At 40.7% G+C, this 25,105-nt stretch overlaps 1 protein-coding gene across 33 annotated transcripts in view; it reads right to left on the bottom strand.

The window, feature by feature from the left end:
- The window catches only part of CALD1 (caldesmon 1), a 188,017-nt gene that overhangs the window by 72,201 nt on the left and 90,711 nt on the right, over positions 1-25,105 (bottom strand). For 4 of the 33 annotated variants that reach the window (XM_045495706.1, XM_045495707.1, XM_045495716.1 and 1 more), the window contains exon 1: positions 2,924-3,189. The exons of 27 other annotated variants lie outside the window; for them this stretch is intronic. In XM_045495706.1, coding sequence (XP_045351662.1) covers positions 2,924-2,976 — 53 coding nt within the window. In that variant the 5' untranslated portion in view covers positions 2,977-3,189. Of the gene's footprint in view, positions 1-2,923; positions 3,190-25,105 lie in introns of those variants that run through there. 2 more of the 33 variants (XM_045495729.1, XM_045495730.1) reach the window with 1 other exon arrangement.

Genomic DNA, 25,105 nt, shown 5'->3' with positions numbered 1-25,105 from the left:
ATTCCACGGTTTTAAACTTTGTGTACCCTTCCACATTTGCTACAGAATGTGGCACAAGAACAAAACTTTCTCATCGTCAGGATACATAAAAGCATACTTCTTTATGAGAAACATGACTCTTAATGGACTAAAAGCATGAATATTTACAAGAAACATGAAATTTTGACTAAAGGAAGAGACTTCATGAGTGAGGGCTTTGGGGAGATGAGAAAAATAGTGGTGAAAATATCAGATTGCAAGTGACAGAACCTCTCAATAATCTTACCAGAAACAAATTACACAGCACCTTGAAATCTAAAGACCTGAAAGGCCATTCACACCTGGCCTGGAGATAACATGGCTGTGTGTAGGATCTGGCATTCAGGAATTTTAATGTGTCTCATAGAAAAAAATTCTGCCAATCTTGCTTTGTAGGCAATGAAACTCAGATCAATTATCTGATGCAAATGCGGAGGAATTTAGAAATCATTTTGTTGGGCATCTGTTTTGACATTTAACCTAATACTTCTTCCAAAGCAAAAAGTGCTGAAATTTCGTATGTTCAAATGACTCCAATGAAAAGTGTGAACCTGGATGAACTGAGTTTGGTTTATCTAATAATAAGAAATTCAAAGAACTTTTTTTTTTTTTTTTTTTTTTTTTTTGGCATCAGCACCAAGCTGGAAACTGAAGATTCAAAGATTCAAAATAGTTCTGGCCTGCATGTGAATTGCCATCTCTTGTAGACAGCACAGGCATGCCCACTACTAACTTGAGTACAAGGCTAATAACATAGGGCTGGACAAAATTTATTAGTGCAGAGAGAGACAGGAACTGAGGAAGGTTTGCGGAGGAAGGTAATATTTGACTGGGGCCTTGAAGGACAGGAGGGAAGTCAGAAGCAGATGTGGTAGGCCGCCTTACTCCCGCCCCACTACCATCCCTTCTCCACCCCACCCCAGACTACCCACTCCAAAACTTCTCTGGAATCCCAGGTTTCCATGGAATAGTTCAGGAGCCATTGATCTTGTTTAATGCCTTTATTCCAGATGAGGTGACCGAGGTACATGCAGGTGTTCCTGTGTAGCGAACAGAGTGAGCCAAGGCATGGAGGTGGCCTGCGCATGATGAATTTAGGGAACAGTGAGTGATCCAATTCAGCTGCAGCAGGGACAGGTCGAAATGGAAAGGAATACTGAAGGCAGATTATAGAGAATTTTGAATGCCACATTAAGGAGAGTGGGTCCCCTTCTCAAAGGTGGTGGGGGGAGGGACAGGATGAGAAAGGGGAGAGAGACTGAGGCCAGGACCAGAGAGGAGGCAATTATAATTGTCCAGGTGAGAGGCAGTAACTGTTGAAGTTCAGGAAATGATACAGTGAGTGAAGAGTGAGAGAGACATGGAGAAGTAAATGGATAGAAACACAGGCATGATGGAACAGGAAAACTCAGACAACTCAGAACTGAGAGTTGAGAGAGAGACACAGGACACTGGTGTGTGTGCATGCACACAGATTGGGCTTTTTTCCAGCATTCCAGGCCCTGTTGACCAGCTGTGTAACACTGGGCAGACTCTTCACTATTATGTGCCTCAGTGTCCTCCTCTGAAATAACGGCATTAAAAAAGACCAGTGGCTTCTGAACTGTTCCATGGAGATCTAGGATTCCAAGGAAGTTTTGGTGGAGTGGGCAGAGTGGCGTGGGGTGGAGAAGAGATAGGGAGTTGAGTGGAGGTAGGCAATGGGGCGTGATTTGGGAGTGCAGTAGGGGAGGGGTCTAGGTCCTAAACTACCTTTTCAACCAGAACATCTCTTGTACTTAACAGAGTTTCTTGTAGCGTTAAATTTGCTTAAAACAAAAACAAAAACAAAACAAAAACCTAAAACAACTCGTTTGATAACCACTGGCCTGTGGAGATAACCCCTCTGAGCTCTAAAACCCCTCTGAGCTCTCACACTCTTGAGAGATCGCACTTATCGAAAGGGGTGATCCTAGATATCTGCAAATGTACTGGAGGTAGGTCTCATTTTCGGGACCCCATTGAGTTCCTCTGTTTATTTGATTAACTGTTGCACAAACGCTGGAACAACTGGAACAACAATTGTCATGCTGAATCGGTGCCAAAACTCTCAAAAATGGGAAAGATTTACTGAAAGGCCATTTGGTATTCTTACTCTTGTGTGGTACCTTTTCCCAAGACCCACTAAGTTTTCCAAACCTCATAAACACCAGCGTGAAAAGAGCTCTTGCCTGCAGTACAAAGGCACTGGCTTCGTTACTGACTGTTGTCTGGCTTTGGGTAAGTTGAGTTACCCCTCTGGGTTTCGTCTCCTTGTCTATAGAATGAGAACATCGCAGCAAACAATCCTAGAGGCCCCTTCTAGCTTTAACATTCCACAGTTTCATGATTCTAAACCTTGGAGCCTGTTATCTGAACAATTCCCTGATCAATTGCATGTGCTCTCAATCTTGTTCGGTCACAGTCAGATGGTCAGTATATTAAGGGCTTTGGGCTGTTGACTTTAAGGATTGGGCAATGTGTGCTTTAGCCAAGATCTCTGATTCCTGCAAATGGATCATTCTGAGCAAAGGGCTCAGGTCTAAATTAACAGCAGATCTTCAGAAACACAATACTTTGTGGATCAGTATTTGCAGTAGAGAAACCCTGTGCCTAGGTATAACCCTTACAAATGGTCTACAAACCACCATAGAAATGGAAACGAGGAAAACCAATCGAACAGCCACAAAGTTTAGACCAGAAAGTTTCATACAGGTCTGAAATTTACACACTGCCTGCCTCCCTTTGCCTCCTGATTTCTCCTCTCCCCTCCCTCTCCCACAGTTAAATTTTTTTCTTTTCTCTTCTCTCTTTTATGAGAACAATTCCTTTGTAAAAAGAAAGAAAAAAGAAAAATTTAAAGCGAAGAGGCAAAGTGAGCACTCACTGGGAGAGCGCGGCCAGGCTGCGTCTTCCCTGCAATCCGGATCCCCCGAGCATGTCTGTAGCTGGAAGGGGTGGCGGGTTGCTGGAGGTGCTGAGACTCTCCTGGCAGTCAGGGCGTGGGCCGGGCCCCCGGAGGTGCCATGTTTTCTGTGGCTGAAATGCAGTGTGCAGGATGCTCCGGTGTTCTCCCTTTGTGTTAACACTTTGGTCTGTCCCTGTGACGAAAGTCTGGGCTTGTCCTCAGCCAAATCTACTCCTCCCCACCCTTTCCCTCCGCATAGGATCATCAGAGAGCTGATTGTTATTTTTTACTGTAATCTCTCTAATAGAGGCCCATCCTGTTTAGACTGTAAAGGGTGAAGACTGCTTCGAGATTTCCAGACTGTTATTAGTGGGTACTAGGGGCCAGGATTCTCAGTAGCTTTCATGAAGACTTTATATGATTAATTACAATTATTCCAAGGTAGAGAACTAGTCAAAGGAAAAGACAGTGACCCATGTGCTCAGCCTTTTGGAAAACAGTTGATCCTGGGATCACTTGCGTGCCGAATCTCACTCTGAAGAGATCAACAGAAATCAGCCCACCAAAAAGTTCACATGGGTGCAGTTCTCAGGCCCTCATTCTGAGCTCTGTTCTCAATTAGCATTGGTGTAGGTGCTTTCCAAAGCAAACAGTTCCCACTGAGAAATCAAATCTGAGAAACTCTTCTTAGCCCTTTTATCCAGGGAAAGATGGATGCATGATATAAAAATGCAAACCAAAGGCAAAGGGAAGAGAGACGGCTCTATCAGTGATCTGCTGGGTTATACGGGGTGTTTGGCGCTCACGCCCCTCAGTAAAATGAGGGCAACAGCCTGCCTAGGAACATGTTGCAACAGTCTGCCTGGTCTGCACCCATCGCACTCTGGTGTGGTGATCTCATCAGCCAAACCAGGCAAGGGAGCCTGGTCAGCAACAGCTTGGGAAGCAACCAAATTCCAGTCCCTGAGGAGGGGGTGGTTGTTGATTCTATCTGGAGATGACATTCCCTCTGGGCTTGAGTTATGAATACGTTTCTTCATCTCTAACAGGCAAAGATCAGATTGGTGCTGCGGAACGCGGATGCATAGGACTTTCTGTCAAATGAGTAGAACAACTCAGTTCTCACAACAGAAGGTTGAGATGAGTCTTTTGGTAAACAGCAGGAGAAGCTATCAACTCCACACACTGAGAGCCCCCTTCACAGAACGAAAAACATCTTTTGAGAGCTACAGCTTTGTGTCACAAACAAGGGCGCAGAAGCACAGAGCGTTTGAACAGTTCGCCAATGTCAGGGAGCAGAGCCACATCATTGACCTTTGTACTCAACTTGGAGAAGTTTCATTCAGATAGGTTAAATGCTCTTGTCATTTCAAGCAACTAGAAATTTTGGTTGTTTTCCTGCTTAAATACTATGCTGTCATCAAAGTCAGAGTTTATAGAGTAAATGCAGTTTAATGAATTTCAAAGTTAACTATCTCCATATATCATGACATATACACATTTAAACATCTCTCTGATTATATATATTGTCACTCAACATATGCTGACTATATAAAATTCATGAGACACTCATAAAAATAGAGCTATGTCTGCCTCAACAGAATTCTCACTGACCTGGCTTGAGTTTATGGCTCCAGAGCTGAGATAGAAACATGTATCGGGGCATTTTGCTATGCTCCTTTCTACCAAATTTTGCACATTGATTTTTTTCCCTTCACCAAGCTCAGTGTTCTGCTGTGGCGGGCAGAATGATACTCCTCCCAAAGATATCCATGTCCTAATCTCTATAATTTATGAATATGTGCAATATGCAAAAGGAACTTTGTGGCTGTAATTAAGTTACAGGCATTGATATAGGGAGATGATCCTGGATTCTCCAGATGTGTGTTCAATCTAATTGTATGGGTCTTTAAAGTTGGAGAGCCCTCTCTGGCTGTGGTCAGAGAGAGAGGTGACTACAGTGGAATGGCCAGAGAGATGTGACATTGCTGGCACTGAGGATGGGAGGAAGGGGGCCAAGAGGCCAAGATTGAGGACAGCCTCTAGAAGCCAGCAAGGCAAGGAAATGGGTTCTCCCCTAGAGCCTCCAGAAGGATGACACCCCGCCCGCACCTCGATTTTGGCCCCTTGAACGTGTGTTGGGACTTGGAAGCTTTAGCATGGTAGATCATCAGCGTGTGCTATTTGAAGTCACGGAGCTTGTCGTTATTTGTTACAGCAGTGATAGATTATTAATAAATACATATGCTTATGGGCCTCATTTGACCTTGGGAATTCATTTCAGCTCCTGATTTCCCCTTCCTCCCAATACACTCCAATCTTAAGGTGGCAAGCATAGTTTGGCTGTATTTGGAACGAGCTCATAAAATGGAGTAGCTTGGAAAAAATTCTGTTATTTTTCCAGATCAGTCTTATCTCTCTCTCTTTATCTCTTTCATCTCTCACACACACACACACAGGCGCGTGCACGCGCACCTTACCTTCCATGGGGGAGAGCAAGAATTTGGTAATCTTCCTCTAACACGCTGACATTCATGTACTAAAAGTATGCTAGTGGTGAGCTGTATAAAGGATATCCACCAAGCTCTTTTCCTAGCCCTAAAGATAATAGGTAAATCATTCACACTCTTTGTTGGCACCTTGTTACTAATGAAATGTATTTGGGAAGTAGCTGTCTGTCTTTAGCCTGTGATAGTACAACTAGCAGGTGTCCCAACTTGTGCTACTTAGTAGTGTACCGACACAGCAATAGTGAAGAGAGAAGGGAGTTTTGGACCTGGGTCAGATACCGGTGGGAAATAGGAAGAGCACAAGGGCCAACGAAAGGGAGTCTGGATGCATTTGACAGGCAGGGAGAGAAGTGAATCGTGAGCTGAGGGCAAGGCTAGAGTAGACAACAATTTCCAGGCAGCCCTCTGGGTGTCTGGCTAGCTGGGGCTGCAGAGGCAAGATGAGAGGAATTAGGAAGAACACACCAAAGGCTAATGTGCTCTCACTGTGTAGCACAGACATGGGTACTGAGAGCCCTGCTTCCAGAACTGGTCTCTGAGAATTGGATTAATGATCATTCACCAGCACCACGAAGGATGGAGGCAGTCATGCATATGTCAGCAAGACAGTGGGTGTCACACATGTGACATTTCAGGACTATTTTACTAAGGAAAATGGAAGTCTGGGCTAGTCTCAAATTACTCATAGCATCCTCCTTTTCTGGATACTTTATTTAATTTTTTATCAAAGGTTTGAGGGAGGTCAGTGCAATAGAAAGGAATAGCTCCTACCACAGGGTGGTCCTTTATTAATAAAATATGATTTAAAAAAATAACTTCATGGAGGTAGGAGACTGGACCACATGATCTGTTCCAGACTTTACAGTCTGCAATGGTTGTTTGAGAACAGCTTCTACCTTGGAACAATTCCCTAGGGAAAAGTGAGGTATGTGGGAAGTGCCTGTGTCCTGCCCTAATGCACTTTAGACACACACACACACACACACACACACACACAGACACACACACACACACACACACACAGCCACTTATTTCCTACAGAAACTCAAACCCCAAAGAAATCTACTCCCTTGAGAGACAACAGTTCAATAATTTAAAAGGGATTTTTAAAAAGCCTCTTGAAAAATACTCTCTTATAAAGAAATTCCTAGACTCCATACTCTTAGAATGAGGCAAAATATCTTGCCTAGATGGCTGCTTATCAAGGGGTTGATAGGAATGGGGCTCCTGGGTTGTGCAGTCGATTAAGCATCCAACTCTTGATTTCGGCTCAGGTCATGATCTCATGGGTTCATGAGTTCAAGGCCTGTGTTGGGATCTGTGCTGACAGCTGACAGGCTGTTTGAGATTCTCACTCTCTGCCCCTTTCCCTCTCTCTCACTGTCTCAAAAAAGAAAAATGGGGTGGGGTATGTTGGATAGGAATGGAAGTGAAGGGGTTAACTACATATCAGCAGGCAGATCCTATTTCCTTCTTTCCATGGGCCCCTTGTATTCTTCCCTCCACGGCTGATGGCATCTCACTACCCTCATGGCATCGAACATGTTCACTTGAACGATATTGCTTTGCATTGTCCTGTGATCTTGCATTTTAATGGGTCCTCCTAAGAAAACTTCTCATGAAATACTCCTCCCTTTATCCATGTCCCATCACAGAAATTACAGACTCCTCTTCTCTCTTTATTCTTCTTTCTACCTTCCAGTAATGCCTTTTCCTTGATTATCCTGCCTCACTGCATCTTTGCTAATGTCTTCCTAGTTCCTGCTGTGTTTTCCTCTAGGGATCCATGGTGGGCTGGGTGGGGGTGGAGGAATGAATGGACTGTTCTGGAAAGTCATACTTTACCCTCACCCTACCCTTCCCGTGCAACTCACTGTCCTTAACTGGTATCCTTGTGGCCTTTGCTGACACAATTCTCTTAACTATTCTTGGTGTGATCTGTCCGTAGGCTTGTACAGTATCGTGTGTGTTACATTCTCTTATCTCTCACAATGGCAGCCATGTAGTTTTGTCCCAACATGTTCCTGCCTCGCCCCTTCTCACTTAACACTATTTCAATTTTTACTACAAGCCAGTCACCCAGGGAAATGCTGTGGGGGATCCAAAGATGAGGAGGTCAGACTCAGAGGGAGGTAAGGTATGTATACAAACACCGTGATACAAGATAGAAAGTGAACGACACTCTGAAGGCAGTGGGGCTAAAGTACTATGCTTCAAAGATGGCATCCTGTGATCAAGGCCCCAGTATTTAATCACACTTATGCTCAATTTATTCTGTTACTGAACTGTACTTCCTGTTGCCAAAATAGAAACCCACTTATCTCTATCAGGGCCACAGGTACTAAATCATGCTTTAGCCTCATCTTTTCTAGGCTACGTGCCAGTGCTTATTTTCCATTCTTTTAATATCAGCCTGAAACATAACAACTCTTCAAGCGGGAAACCAAAATTGGACATAATAAAGGCTTGACCAAGTCTGAATGTGCCTGGATGAAGGCCCAGTGCTGCCTGCCACGTTCCTGTTAACACGTCTTGAACGTCGTTTTCACATTGATAATAGCATCTCTTACAGAGATCATTCATTCATTTCTGTGCTAAATCCAGGGTTGTTTTTCTTCCTCTCCAGATCTGTTGCTTTGTCAGTCTATATCCAGCATTTATTGTAAAGCTAGTTTTGTTGTTATCATTTGACCTTAACATAGAAAGCTTCATACTGTTTTCAGAGGCCCATTTTTCAACTATTTCAGGACATTCTGTATTGTATTTTTCTTGTTGAAGGTCTTAGTACATGAGGAACACATAACCTGATTTCAAGAAGGGAGAAAAAGATCTTTCAAAGAGCACCTCCCTGAATTTCAGTACCTGGGAAGTCTATCTATTTGAGGCAACATGAAGTTCAAGGTTCTAGATTGCACTAACGGTGGGTTTCTAGACTTCTTTCTCCCCTTGCTAGGCTGTGAGCTCCTTGAGAAGTACTGTGCCCAACCATCTTTTTGACTCTCCCCTTGTTCCAGTTATCACAGTGCTTGGCAGAGAGCAGGGCTTCTGTAATATGTGCCGCATAAATGAATTCGTGCACGTGGCTTCATAATGAGCAAATAACTACTTTGACCAAGTGGATTTATTTTTTTCTGTAGTTGAGTCAAGATGGAAGGATAAGTGATGTGAATGGTGGCCTGGCCTTAAGTTTCATGGTGCCCACCACTGGAATTGAGATGCATCTGGGTATGACTGAGTGGTAAAGCGGGTCTGGGTGGGGGAGAATCGCAGGGAGGTCTGGGGAGTTGTTTGCTATCACATGCCTGAACCCAACCCTATTGCCCCAGGTCTGTGCCCCGAGGAAAGGTGGACTGCAGGGAAGCTGAAACTGTTTCCACAAGGTGTTTGCTGAGTCTAGGCCAAGCTTTGGTGCCTGAGTGACAAAGGGTAACAGAGCAGAGGATAGGGCCAGCATCCCTACTTCTGTCCAGAGCACAGCATGGTTCTAGAATTCTGGAGGACTGAAAGGAATACAAGGCCACTTTGGTACCTCGAAGTTTGGAGCATAAGGACACCAGACGGTGCCTTTGACACAGAGGCCCAGGGTCTCAGGGCGGGCCCCAGGGCAGTGGCAGTGGAGGGTCCTCTGCAAATGCCTTCGTGCAGAGTCGGGGCCAGGGCCTCACTGAGATAGGGGCCTGCCAGCAAGGAGTCATGGGAGGTTGCACAGGGTGGATGAGTATACCATTCGTGAGCTTATGTGAGACAGATGTCCAGAAACAATCAGAGAGGATTTTTTTTTTTTAATTGGTGGTGGAGTGGTCATCCTGCACAAGCAGGTAGCATTAAGAATTATATCATTAGTGGGGTGCCTGGGTGGCTCAGTCGATTAAGCATCTGACTCTTGATTTTGGCCCAGGTCATGATCTCACAATCCATGGGTTCGAGCCCCACATGGGGCTCTGCACTGATGGCACAGAGCCGGCTTGGGATTCTCTCTCTCCCTCTCTGCCCCTCCCCTGCTCATGCTCTCTCTCTCTCTCTCAAAATAAGTAAACACTTTACAAAAATTTAAAAAAAATTTATCATTAGTAATGTGATCCTATTGACACCCATAGGCAGATTATGATTGAAGATACATGGGTAACAGCTATGAGCGCTCTGTACCTTTTTAAAATTATGTTTTATTCTGCAATCTTTTCGACAAACTGAAAGGAATAAGGAAAATTCTATGTGCTCACCATCTCCCTTAGAAATAAAATCTTCAAAGTAACTTAGCACCCCTGAGTGCTTTTTGAGAATAGCATTCTGTCCCTTTCCACCTAGAAGTAGCTACTTTCTGGAATCTGTGTCTAAACCACGACTCAGTTAAAAGGAGGGCATGATACTACAACTCAGTTAAAAGGAGGGCATTCTCTCCTTCCCAAGGCCAGTCCTTGAGTCCCAGCATTCCATTGCTGACTCTTTCCCTTAAGCATATCCTGACCCCTGGTTGTATCCCCACTGGCAACTTCACATACATCTCCAATCAGTGCAATGCACCCTAACAGTTATCATAAAGGGAACTTTTGTTCCATGAAAAGATGATTAGCATTTGCCACCATTTGCCTGATATTTCCTGAAGTTTTCTGCTTTTACCCAACAAGGCTCTTCCTTCTCTTTTGCCTAGAATGTCTTTTAAAATTCCCTCTGCTTCCCTGAATTCTAGTGATTCTTTAAGAACCAGTGTCTAGCCCCACCTCTATAAAGTCTTCCTGCACGTGACTTGCTTTCTTTGTACTTTGCCATCTCAGGAGGAAAGAGGAGACTATTTGAGCCTACTCTTGTTTGCGTGCATTTGAGAGAATTATGTTGTCATGTATGAGTCAGCCCCTCTGGCTAACTTGTTGTGAGGCTCCCTATTTCTGTTTAAACTCTTTTGCAACAATTATTTAGATCTGCTCTCTAAGCAGTTTTTTTTTTTTTTTTTTTTTTTTTTTTTTAAAGTCTGGGTTTTTTAACCAGCTAGACTATTCTTTTTTCCTGGAGAGAAAAGTTTCTATCTTAAGGGGATCATGCCTCCAACTCCCCCTCTGCCCTCCAGCTTGAAACACATCTTTATTTTATTTTTTTTCCAATATATGAAATTTATTGTCATATTGGTTTCCATACAACACCCAGTGCTCATCCCAAAAGGTGCCCTCCTCAATACCCATCACCCACCCTCCCCTCCCTCCCACCCCCCATCAACCCTCAGTTTGTTCTCAGTTTTTAAGAGTCTTATGTTTTGGCTCTCTCCCACTCTAACCTTTTTTTTTTTTTCCTTCCCCTCCCCCATGGGTTTCTGTTAAATTGAAACACATCTTTAAAAACAATGAAATAGTGATTGGAAATACGGTTCTAACAACAATTGCTTGACTGAATGGTTGCTGGTACACGTCTATAAAACCCTGGTTCTGGTCTCAGTGAAAATAGTTACATATACCCCTATAATTCTAGGAAAGAAGTATGTACAGGAAGGATATGATTTCTACCCAAAGGAAATTGAATCTAGGCCATAGTGACATGCTTTAGAATGTAGAATTTGTTGTCCATAGATACAACCGAACTGGAAGGAAATTAAGAAACTATCATGAGGACTCTAAGGATTCTAGTTTAAGAGAAAAGGTCAAATCTTCAAAGGAAGCATGTTAGTTCATAAGCCACATAATTCTGTGTGTATCACTCTTGTTCAAAGTATCCAAATATTTCCACAACCATAAATTTATTTGCTGGTGTCCACTTTCTGCATCTGGATATTAAATTTACACGTGGCTTTTACAGCTGGAATCAAATCCAGATTTTTTTGCGGGGGCGGGGGGTGGTGGTTTAGGCCTGGAGTAAAGCATGTACTAGTTCTTATTGCTAGAGAAATAGTTCATCATGTGTTTTGGATACTTTGGGTATAGTGTTTACTATGTACATTATATGAAGGACACTTTGTTAGGTACTGTCCTATTTTGTAATTAACAGATCACACGAACCAGTACATGATTATGATACCGATCTATAGATAGAAATAGATGGATGTACACACAGAGGCTTATTTATTCACTGTTCACCAAATAATCTTTTGTGGGCAGGGATCTTTTCTCACCAAATAAATTATAATCTTTTTGTGGGCAGGGATATTTCATAATACCTTGCTGGCACCTGATACAGCCTCAAACATACAGCAGATACTCAACAAGTGCTTGCTTTTCTCTCTCTGGGTTAGAGAGGGACAACAATGGAATAGAGATGCTACATCAATAAGTCCTGTGGGCTGGTCCTCCTAGAGGCTTCTCCAGAGTGGTCTTTTTTTTTGAGATATTCAGTGCAGCACAGGATCTAGAAGCTTTGCTGCACCAGCAACTGGGTTTTGGGAGTTCTTCAAGTTGACAGGTCTCAGGAAGACTGAGGGCTTCCAGACTCACAAGACACTCACATGGACATCAGAATGCTAATTAATGCCAGTTAATTAAGAGAACGGATGACCTCCCTCTTCAGTGCCTGGAGAGCTCTCAAATTCCCACCATTCCCCAAGCCATGATGTCAGGAAGCCTCCCAGTCACCAGAGGCTGCTTCATGGGTAACGAAGTCAGAGCAAAGGGAGGTGAAATCGTCATGAGGAGTACTTTACCCAAGCCAAGAGAGGACCTGAGAAACACCTCCCTCAGTGGAGAGAATGCTTTTCATGTCACAAGACTGAATGACCCCTGAGATTCAAAGTCCTCATTTGGATACATAGATGAGTTGGAGCGAACATTCGTGTCCCTGAAAAATTCGTTTGTTGAAATCCTAACCCCCAATGTGATGGTATTAGGAGGTGGGGCTTTGGGGAGGCAATTGAAGGTCATGGAGGTAAAGTCTTCATGAGTGGGATTAGTGCCTTTATAAGAAGAGACACAAGAGAGATTGCTTTTTCTATCTCTCTCTTCAATAAGTGAGGATACAACAAGAAAATGGCCAACTGCAAATTAGGAAGCGGGCCCTCACTAGATACTGGATCTGCCAGCACCTTGGTATTTGGACTTCCCAGCCTCCAGAACTGCAAGAAATGAATGTTTGTTGGTTTAAGCCATCCGGTCTATGGTGTTCTGTTAGAGCAGCCCCGAATGACCAAGACAATAGATTACAGTTGCTACACTTGCTTGCACTTGGGAGACCTAACGTAATTAAACACTTATGCGTGTTGAATTCATTGAATTTATTATAAACGTTCTTTGGTAGAATTTTTGGATGCCTTTATGGTGGCAGCTTGACACAGGAGATTAGAAATAGACTAAGTGCAAGCTTTTCAGCTTTAACATGTTACTTTGCTTTGAAGTTATTGAAAAAATGAAATCAAGCTATCATTAGGATCAAGGCAGGAAAAGCAAATAGAGCTCTTTTTTTTTAATTCATTAATTTATAGACTAGAAGCAGGCAAGTGTTTCAGTGAAAACCTTTAATTAAAAAAAATCATATCCATTTTTCTCATTTAAAAGCCAAGATCCATCTGGAAAGCTTTTTAATCTTAAGACATCATGAAGACAACAAAGAAAATAGATAATACTGTTATAGAAAAAATAGTGGACGTTTTAAATTTGAGATCCAATGATCTGGAATATGCATCCAGCTTTTTAAAAATGTTTCATTTATTTATTTTGAGAGGGAGTGTGTGTACACTCATATTCATGAGTGGAGGAGGGACAGAGAGAGAGGGAGAGAGAGGATCCCAAGCAGGCTCCGTGCTGTCAGTGCAGAGCCCGATGCAGGACTCGATCTCACAAACCTGTGAAATCATGACCTGAGCTGAAATCAAGGGACACTTAACTGACTGAGCCACTCAGGCACCCCTGCATCCAGCTTTCTAAAACACATTGGAGGGTAGAGTGCTGATGTAATCTGAGATTCTCCGACGTATTTTAGAATTCAGTGTCTTTTTAGGATAACTTTAAACCAACTTGCCTTCTGACTCTTTCTCAGTGGATGTAAGAATTAGAAATTAAATTAAAAATTAAAAGATACATGGGGTCCGTGGGTGGCTCAGTCGGTTAAGCGTCCGACTTTGGCTCAGGTCACGATGTCATGGTTCATGAGTTGGAGCCCCCTGTCAGGCTCTATGCTGACAGCTCAGAGCCTGGAGCCTGCTTTGGATTCTGTGTCTCCCTCTCTCTCTGCCCCTCCCCAGCTCGCACTCTGTCTCTGTCTCTCTCTCAAATATAAATAAACATTAAAAAAATTAAAAGTTACAATTTTGAGGCTATTCTACAGTACTTCCAGTATTTCTGGTATTCCAGTTCATTGATTTTATTAATTACAAATTTTATGTGAACGAATTAACCAAAGGGCCTACTTTTATAATCAAGAAACTTGATGCCTACTGTAGAATGTGTTGTATCATAGTCAATGTTTACTGAATTAATCTGAATCTTAATCTAGAGTTTTTACTAATGGTTATTTGTAAGTCCTCCTCCTCCTTCTAAAATCATACTTTTTAAGGTGTATGTATTTATAAAAACATAAAAAAGGCCCCACTTCACTGAAAATAAAACTAACCCCACATATCTTGGTTAAATGGATTCTAATATATGTCTTCTTTTTTTCTTGGTTCATCACTACCTCCCAATACTAGAAAACAATCCACTATTTAGAGTCTAAACTTGAGACTCACCTTGTATGTTAAACACTCTTTATTTCAAAAGGAGTGTTGACAAATGCTAGCCTGAGGTTGGCTCTACCCCTCACCTACTTCTGCCTATTCTCCTGGATTAACTGAAGAAGTTCACTCCTCTGGACAACAGACTTGGTCTTTCATAAGAGAAGTTTTTGATCATATAGTTTGTTCACTGCTGCACTCTTTAGGGTTTGGTATAAACCCGGTAATTTGATAATTACCAGGTCTTACAATGCAAATGTTAGTTGCAAGCATTATTAGGAGTTTGAGTATTAAACACGCCAACTAAAGGAACTTGATTCTTAGCATATTGTCATTTGGCTCCATGATACAACTTAAGCATAATGATCAAAATTATAGGAGGCAGAAGTACAAGTATCCTTAATAACTAGAGAAATACATGAGGGTTTTTTTTTTGTAACTCTAGGGAAAAAGATAGGGAGTCAAAAGTCCAGGGGCTCAGCAAGGTAGTGAGGGAGGCCCAAGGAAGATATGGGTGGTGTCAGTATTTGGAGAACACCGTGAAGGTCACTAACATTTCCGCCTCCCTATAAATATCTTAGCGAACTGAGCAAAATCTATCTTGGTACATACATATGAATTGAAGTAGCTGTTTATTCATTATTCGTTTATTCAACATTGTGTACTGGTCTTTGGGGAAATAAAAGTAGGTAAGGTGTAGTTTTTAATCTAGAGTTGCTCTTGATTTGGTGGGTTAAACAGACACATGAACAAATAAAATAAAATAGTAACATAAAATGGTAATAATTAATACAAATAGTAATATAAAATAGCATATAATATAGTAATAATTAATACAACTAATTAATATGAATAATAATATAATAATTCACATACATTGAAAGAGCCATGGGAAACTCAAGGTGGGAGGTCACTTTGACAGGGGGCCTCTTGGAAGATGTTTTCCAGAGGATGAGAGTTGAGCTGGGCCTTCTAGCTGCGTAAGAGTTCACCAGTTACGAGAGGTTGGGGAGAGGATACTGGTGTGGAAGATGACAGAATCCCGCTGAGTCTGAAGATCTTTGCTAACTTACATGCAAAACCACACAAGTAAGTGACTGACAGCACGGTTTTATTTTGATTGGGATAAAGCCATCATTTTAAATCTTTGAAATTGTCTCCTTAATTCACATACTCAGGGAAAGGAAGATAAAATGGCTTTGCTTTTTTTTTTTTTTCTAAACTGCAGTTGAGGCCATAAGCCGTCTCCAAGGGGGAAAGGCTCTAGGGAAAGTGACAGGTAACCTTTTACAGCATTTTCTCTGTGCCTGATTTTTGGAAGCCTAGAACGCCTGAGGGCCTGTCAGATCACGTAAGATAGCTGCGTACGGAGTATGAAAATTCCTTTGGAACCCAGTGTGTGACCAGCATGAAACTTGCAACCCCACATAAAGTAAAACAGAAGTGAATTGACTTAATTAATCATGCAGGCACCTCTACATAATAAACATGTCATGTGAATCACCCTTTCTTTGCATGTGGTATCTGATAATATCTCATTTAATTTTCTCAGCCACCCTGAGGAGTGTTAGTTCTATTTGACAGATGAGGAGGTCCAGATCTGCTCAACTTTTATCCAGTGTGTCCTCTTTTATCCTTGATCTAAAAGGTATTTTTGTAGTCAGAGGCAGTTATATGGGCTGGGCACAGCAAAATGCAGAAGAAAAACCACCAGAATTGTAATAAATGACATAGTTTCCAGATTTGACCTAGCCACGGACTGTGGGCTCCTGGAAATGTTAGCAAGTCTGGGTTCAATGATTTGGATTTTCAAACTCTTTTCAGAGAATATAGGAGAGAGAGTCTTAATTTCTGACCATATAACCCAATGGGATACCAGAATATGTCTCTTAGCAGTACTTCTGCACTCAGGCAGAGTTCTCATGGAAAACCAGCTCCTTTCTTCAGGGGACACTCCCCCTCCCCCACCCCGCCACCACCCCCCGAGCCTTGGTTCAGCTCTATCACAGCTCTGACAAATGCCACAATGAGACAGAACTTATAATCATGTTCCTGTGATGTGATGCACTTAGAGATGAAAGCATTAGGAATTTCCATCCTGCCTCAGTCCCGAGTTTTACAAAATTTCATTCTGTTCAGTTTGTAACCCACGGAACTTCTGTAGCAATGGTACTCCCTGGGTAGCCAGGATATACTCTGAGGATGCTGGCTCAGAAAACAGACAGATTTTTGGCTTTCATGGTTGGGTAGGAAGAGTTATAGGCTCTTAAAAGGGGAGTAGCAGGAAGGAAGGGCATCAGATATCAACTCTTGCTATATACCAAGGCTCCTCAATGGTAGTTTCTCATGTTGTTCATCAAGGGAGAATAAATGGTGGGTGAATATTAGGTCCCTCAAATGGGCCCCACTGAAAAATCAAGATTTACACAACAGTTGATTAGAGAAACAGAAGGACTGTTCAAGGAAGGAGTGGGCAGAGGTCTACATCTACTAGAGTTGCCAACAGTGCCTTGGGGAAGATGCAGTGTAATCGTACCTGCTGAGGCTTCATGTCTTTGAACCAGCACAATAACCCATCATCTCATCCTGCTCGCTCATCTATTCACTTCCTGCCCATTTATTTTCCCTGCTAGTCTCTTGAGTTCCCCCAGAAAGACCTGCCAACAGTGCAAGGTTTTCCGTGGGAATAAAAAATGGGTAACTGCTGTTATTCTGAGTAGGTAGAGTCCAGGGACTAGCTCCAGAAAGAAAGGACCCTTTCATTATCTAGTTGCTGATGCAGAGAGTTATCAAGCTTTCATTTGCAGAGCCCCCCGTTATGCAAAATTCCCACCGGACAATAAGACCCAGGTTAGCCTTAGGCAAATAAAAAGCACATATTGAGTAATCTTCTGGCAACTTATCAGCTGGATTCCTAAATGGTACAGGAAAATGGAAGCTAGTGAAGATGTGATATGGGATAGTCCATGTCACCCACAATGGAAAATATGAACATTGGAAGAATTTCCTATTCTAAACAATGTGCAGTTTAAAATATACTCTCTGGAGACTCTCCTGAATGTACAGGCTTATGGCTGCTATTTATAGTGGTTGATGTGTACTTTACCAAGATTTTTATTCCAGCAAAGGAACTGTATGCGATGTAGGGAGTTATTAAAATGGAAAATAAACTCTCACATTTTAACTTGGTCAATTGGTACTAGTCTCAAATGCAATGTCAGATCTCACCAATCTAGACTAACTGGAAGAGAGGCCAGTACAAATTATGGGATATTTTATTAAAAAAAAATTTTTTTTAACGTTTATTTATTTTTGAGACAGAGAGAGAGATAGAGCATGAATGGGGGAGGGTCAGAGAGAGGGAGACACAGAATCTGAAACAGGCTCCAGGCTCCAAGCTGTCAGCACAGAGACTGATGCGGGGCTCAAATCCATGGACCATGAGATCATGACCCGAGCCAAAGTCGGAAGCCCAACCACTGAGCCACCCAGGCGCCCCAAATTATGGGATATTTTAAAAGAAATTTACTTTTGAAAGTATGTTCAAAACTGGCCACTTCTGCCAGGCTAAGAAAACATCAGAAACTTGCTTAACAATTGTATACATAAAGATGATTTATAATTAGCAAATTAAGCTTTTAAAAGTAAGTGAATGTTTCCAAAGTTCTTAAAAAATTACATTCTTACAAAACTGCTGATGAACACTGCTTACTAGGTAGCACACTAGTGAAAAGAACTGATTCTATTTACAAAACATGCTCATTATTCCTCTTTAACGTCATTCATGATGAATGAGAATCCACTTATACAGCCACTACGACATCATTCCAACATGCTTATGTTTCCATTGCAGTGGTACTTTCTTATAATACTGCTAAGGACTTTGGGGATAATAAAGGTCAAGAACTTCCCTAGAAGACTTCAAAGCAATAGATTTCCCTTGACTAAGAATTTGGAATAGTCTGTAAGGATTCCTGTCCATCACTCCACCTGGCCAAATGAAGGCTACAAATGCAAATCTCTTGCATCTGGCTGGTCAGTGAGAAAAACCAATGGGCAGAATCTATAGATTCAACATACATATTTGATGGCCTTTGTTACATTTTTATTTGATTTTGATGAAAATTCTTTGTTTGTAGAGAATTCTTGGTTTGTAATTCTCCTCCAAGGTTCCCAGCCTTAGACAGGAGAAGGACTCCTTCGGACCTGTGTGTTTAGAAAGGCACTCTCAGGCAATAATGGACTCTCATTAACATTTTCAACAGAGTTTGGAGAGAATCTTTAGAATTCCCTGGATCACAGGTCTGGAAAAACTATCACCTAATTCATGTTATCTTATTTAGAATTTTATTTAAAAATAAATGAATTATTCAGGATACTAGTTACTTCTGTTGGAGAGGCGACGGGGTGGGATTGGAGAGGTCAGTTTAAAATTTCAATGGTATTGGAAATTTTCTAGATCTTAAAGCTCAATGATAACTTTATGATATATGCATTACAATGATTTACAACTTCTGTATGCCTTAATAGTATCATTTTGCATGTATCAGCTATTTCATAATAAAAATCATGAATTTAGAATAAAATGATTAAAAATTATTTTGTGAAAAATGAGTACCCAATTTCTTTATATTATTGGTACAGTTTTTATATATACGGTTGAGAGGCTTTTGATTATTGCGTTAGTGGTACAGAAACCATAATTATGTAATATGAAAAAAAGAAATGATAATTCCACAAGGCAAAAGAAAACTATGTAAAATATATGATTAATTGAATATTAGATATATAACTTATTGAGATAAAGACCAGTAGGGAAAATGACTCTTAGAAATAAGAAGGCAGATTTTCTTTTCAGCATGGAGACATCATATCCATACTTCTCCTATCACTGTCAAGGCAGGCTGCTAAAACAGATTTGAAATAGTCGAGATTAGACCAAACTGTCTGAAGACATGGGAGCTGTGCATATTTCAGTGATTCTTGGGGACCCGACCCAGAAAGGGCTTTCCTGATAGCTTCTTCCTTACCATGTCTTCTAGCCAGCCGAAAATACAGTAACAACCAGTATCATTTACTGAGCACTAGTCAAATATTCATTTCATTTCTTTCTTCCATTCCCCTTTCCATTTTCCTTCCTTCCTTTTCTTCCTTCCTTTCCTTTCTTTCCTTTCCTTTCCTTTCCTTTCCTTTCCTTTCCTTTCCTTTCCTTCCTTCTTTCCTTTCTACCTACCTACCTACCTACCTACCTACATATCATCAATCTATCTGTCATCTATCCATCTAGTGCTTTCTAATCTACATGAAACCTTATGAGCTTTTATGATGGCCATTTTCCTGATGAGAAAATGGGCTTAGAGAGGCTAAGGGTTATCCTTGGTAACCCTGCTGGGATTCAAACCCAAGTCTGAAGGATCCTGCACTCTGAAAGGCATTATATCTGTGTCCCCCTCCAGTGTGTCCTATCCTCTCAACAAATAGTAGTGATAAAGATGAAACACAAAATCTTTAAGGAATCAAATCAGTTCTTTCACATACTTAGTGAGAAAAATCCTTTGATGAGTTTGCACTGCTAAATGAAACCAGTAAGGATAAAGAAATCCTACATAATAACTTAGTATCATAATTAAGCTTTGTTTAAAGAAATGCTCCCAAGATAACATATGCCAAATAAAAGACTTTGAAAATTGATGGCAGATAGGGTTCTATTTGCAAAATCACCAGTTTTTTTTTTTTCCTTCTTGACTTGGCAAAATTGGATTCCCAGTTCCTAACAATTAATCATTTTCATTCTGCCTATCCACTTATCTTTCTTTGCTTTTCCTTTTACTTCCCATGAAGTAATCTGAAATAATCTCCTTTAGAAATATTATCAATAAATTGTTTTCAAATAAAAAAAAACCACACTCTACGTGCAATACATTCTAGTATATATATTTCCCCAGAAGTAATCTCAATTGTCCTAATCAATAGTTGGGACATTTGTTACTAACAGCTCCATTTATTCAGGGAGATGAATAAATACACAGTGCAAGAAGGCTCTACCTCAGCTTAGCTGGGTGATCCTGAGGAGGTCAGTATCCCAAGACTTAAGTTTCTTCATATGTAAAATGAAGCTTTTAAAATTCATTAGATGAGGGATTCTTGGCCCAAGTTTCATGGGCCCCCCAGAGGTCTGTGGATGGAGGTCCATGACGCCACTGAAAATAGTGCCAAGTTTTGAGGGTGCATATGTGCATTTTTCTTGGAGGAGGGTCTATAGCTTTCATCAGAGACTCAAAGTAGTGTGTGGTCCAAAAGTGAAAAAGTAACATTCCACTGAAGAAGATTATCTATAAGGTCAGTGACAGCCGTAAGCTTTTATGAGTGATGATGTGACTAAGTCCCTGTCCTAATGGTGAATATAGTCTTATTGAGAAAAATCCAAAGAAAAGTCAAGAGCAGTTATGCCAACATCCTTTTTTGGCTTGCGGGGGAAAACTTGATCTTCTCTGTTTCTATTTTTCTGTGAAATGGGAATAACACAGGAGAGTTTTAGAAGGCAAACAAAACAATGACTGTGTCTACACATGTAAGCAATTTACCTGAATAAGCATAAAGAACAGTCCAATTAGGCCCAATAGCCTTATTCAGTCTGTTTCTTTGAATGATTTTTCCCCATCTTAGGGAGTTATTTTGGCATTGTGGAGATGATGGACTTTTAGCCAAGACAACCAGTTGAAACATGAAAAATTCCATTGATCAATCTGTTGCAATAGAAAGGTTTTGAGATTTGGGGCAGGCAGAACTGGACTGCACTCCCTAGCTATGTGAAGTTGGATATGTTACTTAACCTTTCAGTCCTATAGATTCCTCAGCTATAAAACAGGGGTAACAATATCCAGGTCTGCTATAGACTGAATGTTTGCTGCCTTCCTCTGCACTCAGATGTTGCAACCTAACACCCATTGTGATGGTATTTGGAGTTGGGGATTTGCAGAGGTGATTAGGTCATGAGGATGGCACCCTGATGAACGGGATAAGTGCCCTTTATAAAAGAGACTCCAGAGAACACAGCTGCCCCTCCCACCATGTTAGGACACAGCAAGAAGGCAGTTGTCAATGAACCAGGAAGCAGAACCTCACAGGGATGGATTCTGATGGCACCTTGATCTTGGACTTCCCAGCCTCTAGAAATGCTCCTGTTGTTTAAAAGCCACCCAATCTATGGTATTCTGGTATAGCAGCCTGAACAGACTAAATAAGGACGCAGCGTTGTTTTGATAATTAAATTACATAAGGTCTATAAAGTATACCACCTAATCTGGCCCTTGGTTGATGCTAAACAAATGATGGTTCCTTCTTTCTAACACTAGATGAGAAATTTGGCTGGTACTCTTTCCCACTTGAGAACTATTTTTGCTGAACTGAACCCTTCAGATAAAATTCTGAGTTATGTTTTACATATGTAATGTCTTAAATAAAAGACATCATTGATGATTTGGAAAATTAACCACGTGGCTACAATAGGTGATTTTTAAAGTTTTTATTTTATGTATTTATTTTTGAGAGAGAGGGAGAGGGAGAGTACATGTGAGCAAGGGAGGGGCAGAGAGAGAGAGAGAGAAGGAGAGAGAGAGAGAGAGAGAGAGAGAGAGAGAGAGAGAATCCAAAGCAGACTTTGCACTGTCAGTGAAGAGCCTGACACGGGGCTTGAACTCATGAACCAAAATCAAGAGTTGGACACTTAACCAACTAAGCCACCCAGGTGCTCCTAGATTTTCAATTTCTATTGAATGACTGTCATGTTGGGTAGATCCTAGACTCTTGATGCTCCACGGGCCACCTTAAAGTGGGATACTTTTAGCAGCAGAAGAACTGTTCGGTTAGTGGAAACTGGTCCCAGGATGCCTTTTATAATTCACCTTTTATAATTTAATCACTTACAACTTAATAGAGGAATAACTCATGTCTATTTAGAATGAGAGAACAAGAGAGGGACGATATGAATATGCATATATATTTTGATTCTTCATGTTGCTGGACACAAATAAGTAAGGAAAGATCTCTTAGGTGAAAAATATCTATCTTATTTTGTCCAGGTTCTACATTCAAGATGGGCTGATCTCAAACAATATCAAGTTAAATACAAAAACCTTACAGAAGTAGTTTAAAATCTCTTCCAAACAAATTACTTGAAAAAAGCCTTTTAACTTAAAGGAGAAATGTAGATACAGGCCCTAACACTTGTTTTGCTCTTTCTAGTGATAGATTTTCTGAGAGAACTGAGATTTTCTGAGTGATAGTTTTGAGCAAATTTAGCTACTCTAATAATTTAGACATTTTGAAAGGAATATTTTACTTAACTTCCTAATGAGGAAAAATTTTCCGATTACAGAATAACAAAAAATTACATTTGAAAGATTTGATTTAAAATTTCAAGGCCACAATGCCACACGTTGTAAATAAAAGTGTCTTTGTGTATGTATGTTGTACAACCATTGATTGGCCACGCTATTAACTCCCATAGAAATGTTTTAGTGACAGAGTTCTGGGAGGGAGCTACTTAGACTTGGTGGATTTCTAAAAATTGTTTGTTTTTCTACTGTAGTGAAAATATTTACTTTCAAATGTCTAATCATCAGTATATTTCAGAGGCTCATAAAAATGTATGAACGATGACAACAGCAGGAGTGTTTTCATTCCTTTTATTTATGTCTATGAGCCTCTGAATCTGATAACGCCACTCCACAATAAGGGCTTTTCTTCTGATCTGAAAGAGAAGCTCACGTCGGATGTGGAAAGCATGAGCCAGGAATGTAATGAGTTCATGTCTTGAAAAGTGGGAGAGCAGCTTGTTGTGAGAACGAGCCCAGCACTGGGAAGCGTGTCTGACTGGAGATCTCATGGAGAGAACATCATTCTTAGCAGATACACCCAAGTTCAAAATCCTTTTGGCCACATGTAAAAGAAGAGCTCAACCTGAATCAGTGTTGATTCTTCTGGCTGAGACAGCACAGTCTTTCCTCAGACTTTGTTACCAATCACATTCACTCAAAACTCTTCACTAAGTAACATTCCTGCTCTTTATCTTGCCTAAGGTTCTTGTAGCCTCAGAAGTATGGAAAGAAAATCTTCATATTTTTTATTTTGCTTTATGGTAAATTGAAAGTATGTCTTCATTTCTTTGTGTGTTATAAAGAATTGAATTAGAAAACTATATAGTGATGTTTACTGAATAACAATGAATAGACGAAAATAATAATTCAATAAATGATTATAGAATAAACACCAGATGATTAGTACTATGTTAATGCTTTCATGTATTATCCCTTTGTTTCCCCATAAAAACCCTATGAGGTGAATATTATTATTTCCCGCATTTAATAGAGGAGAAAACAAGGTTAGAAATATCGAATAATTTGTAAGGTCATGTAGCTAATAAGTGGCAGACCTGGGACCTGACAGCACAGCCCACACCCTTGACTGCTAAGCTCTACTGTCTCTCACTGTTGACACCTTCTTATGCTTCTTCATGCATGTACAATACACATGTTCTATTCAGACAGACATCCCTACTGCTGGTGCTGTGATCAGTCCATCTTTGCCAGATACATACAAAAGACTTAGCATTCTTTTCCACTTCTACTTTCTACTTGAATAGGAAGAGAGCTGGATTTGACCCCTTTGAAAATATTTCCTCTTCCCCTACATTTTCTCCCTTGAAATGTATGTATTCCCTGATGATACAAAAGCACCTGCATAAATAATCCAGTGTAAGATGGATTAGTACACAGATGGCAGGAGAAATGGAGGCAAAGGAATCAAGTGTTAATAAAGATACATATAGACCAGGGGAAAATGCATTACGAAGCACTGAGAAATAGATAAAGGCAGAGAGGTAGTGAAATAAAAGACAGATAAAGAAAGGGAACAGAATATACCCACTAATATTTTATTCTCATAATACAGGTGAAGAATAATAAAGAGCAAAACTAATTATTTGTTCAAATATGTAATTGATTTAAAAATACAGTTTAATTTGAGATGTGTACAAATAGTATCTTACACTTAGAAACAATGCATTTAGAGTTTTCAGTGGTTACTTGCTTAATTTATTCTATTGAAATTATTTCCTCTCCTTTTTGGTCAAGATTGCTCTAAAGTTACTAATCCACCTAGGATATGAGCTTTGTGACTGTTGGGGCACTGCCTGGACTGGTGACCACTCATCCCTATGATTCAGTATAGTATCTTGCACTTTATAGATAGTCAATACATTTTTTTTGATCACCAAATGAAGTGCCTCCTTTTACCAAATCTAAAGACCTCATCTTAAGGAGTCTAGAGTGTGGAGGACATGGACAAGGTGAATAACAAAAAAATGCACAGGTTAAGGGCAGGAGAAGAAGGGAAGGAGGTTTTTGATTAACTAGGTTCACAGTCTAGGTTATGGGAAGCCAGATGATTTGAAATGGACGAGATTAGAACCCACAGAATGAGGGAGGTGTATGACATTCTCAGGGCAGCTGTGATACAATGAGTACACACCAGCCCCAAACCCTTGAAAGCCAGCATGGCACAAGGGTTAGCTTTTTAAATAATCTTTTAAATGTATTCTGACGAATGAAATGTAGAAGAATCTGGCTTGTTTTAATTTGTGGTTATAACATCTGGTGAGAGTACGAGTTTTAAATTATTTGTCATTGCAAAGTAGAACTGCACCTGCTAGTCAAGCTCAATAACAACTAATTGAAATAACAGGGTATTTTATTTGGAAAGCCTCTGTGTGTAAGAAGTGGAAATCAACAAAACTTTCTCTTGTCTCTGTTGTCCCTTCTCCCACATGGGCTGCAGGGGTATAGCATACAAAGGGCATAAGCCATCTTTAGTAAGTATCAATGAATATCAGGGTACAAATCATATTTGAGGATATAAATATGTAGTTTCTTGATCATCACTTGGTTTTGTACAGGTTGAAAAGCAGTAGACATACTCTTCCCAATTCTGTCATTCTGTTGGTCTATCCTCAGGGCCCAAAAATAGGGCTTG

The sequence above is a fragment of the Leopardus geoffroyi genome, chromosome A2 (genome assembly GCF_018350155.1).
Source record: "Leopardus geoffroyi isolate Oge1 chromosome A2, O.geoffroyi_Oge1_pat1.0, whole genome shotgun sequence".
NCBI classification, from domain to species: Eukaryota; Metazoa; Chordata; class Mammalia; order Carnivora; family Felidae; genus Leopardus; species Leopardus geoffroyi.
Note: the sequence above shows the minus strand (reverse complement) of the source record. Positions and strands in the feature narration are given on the sequence as shown.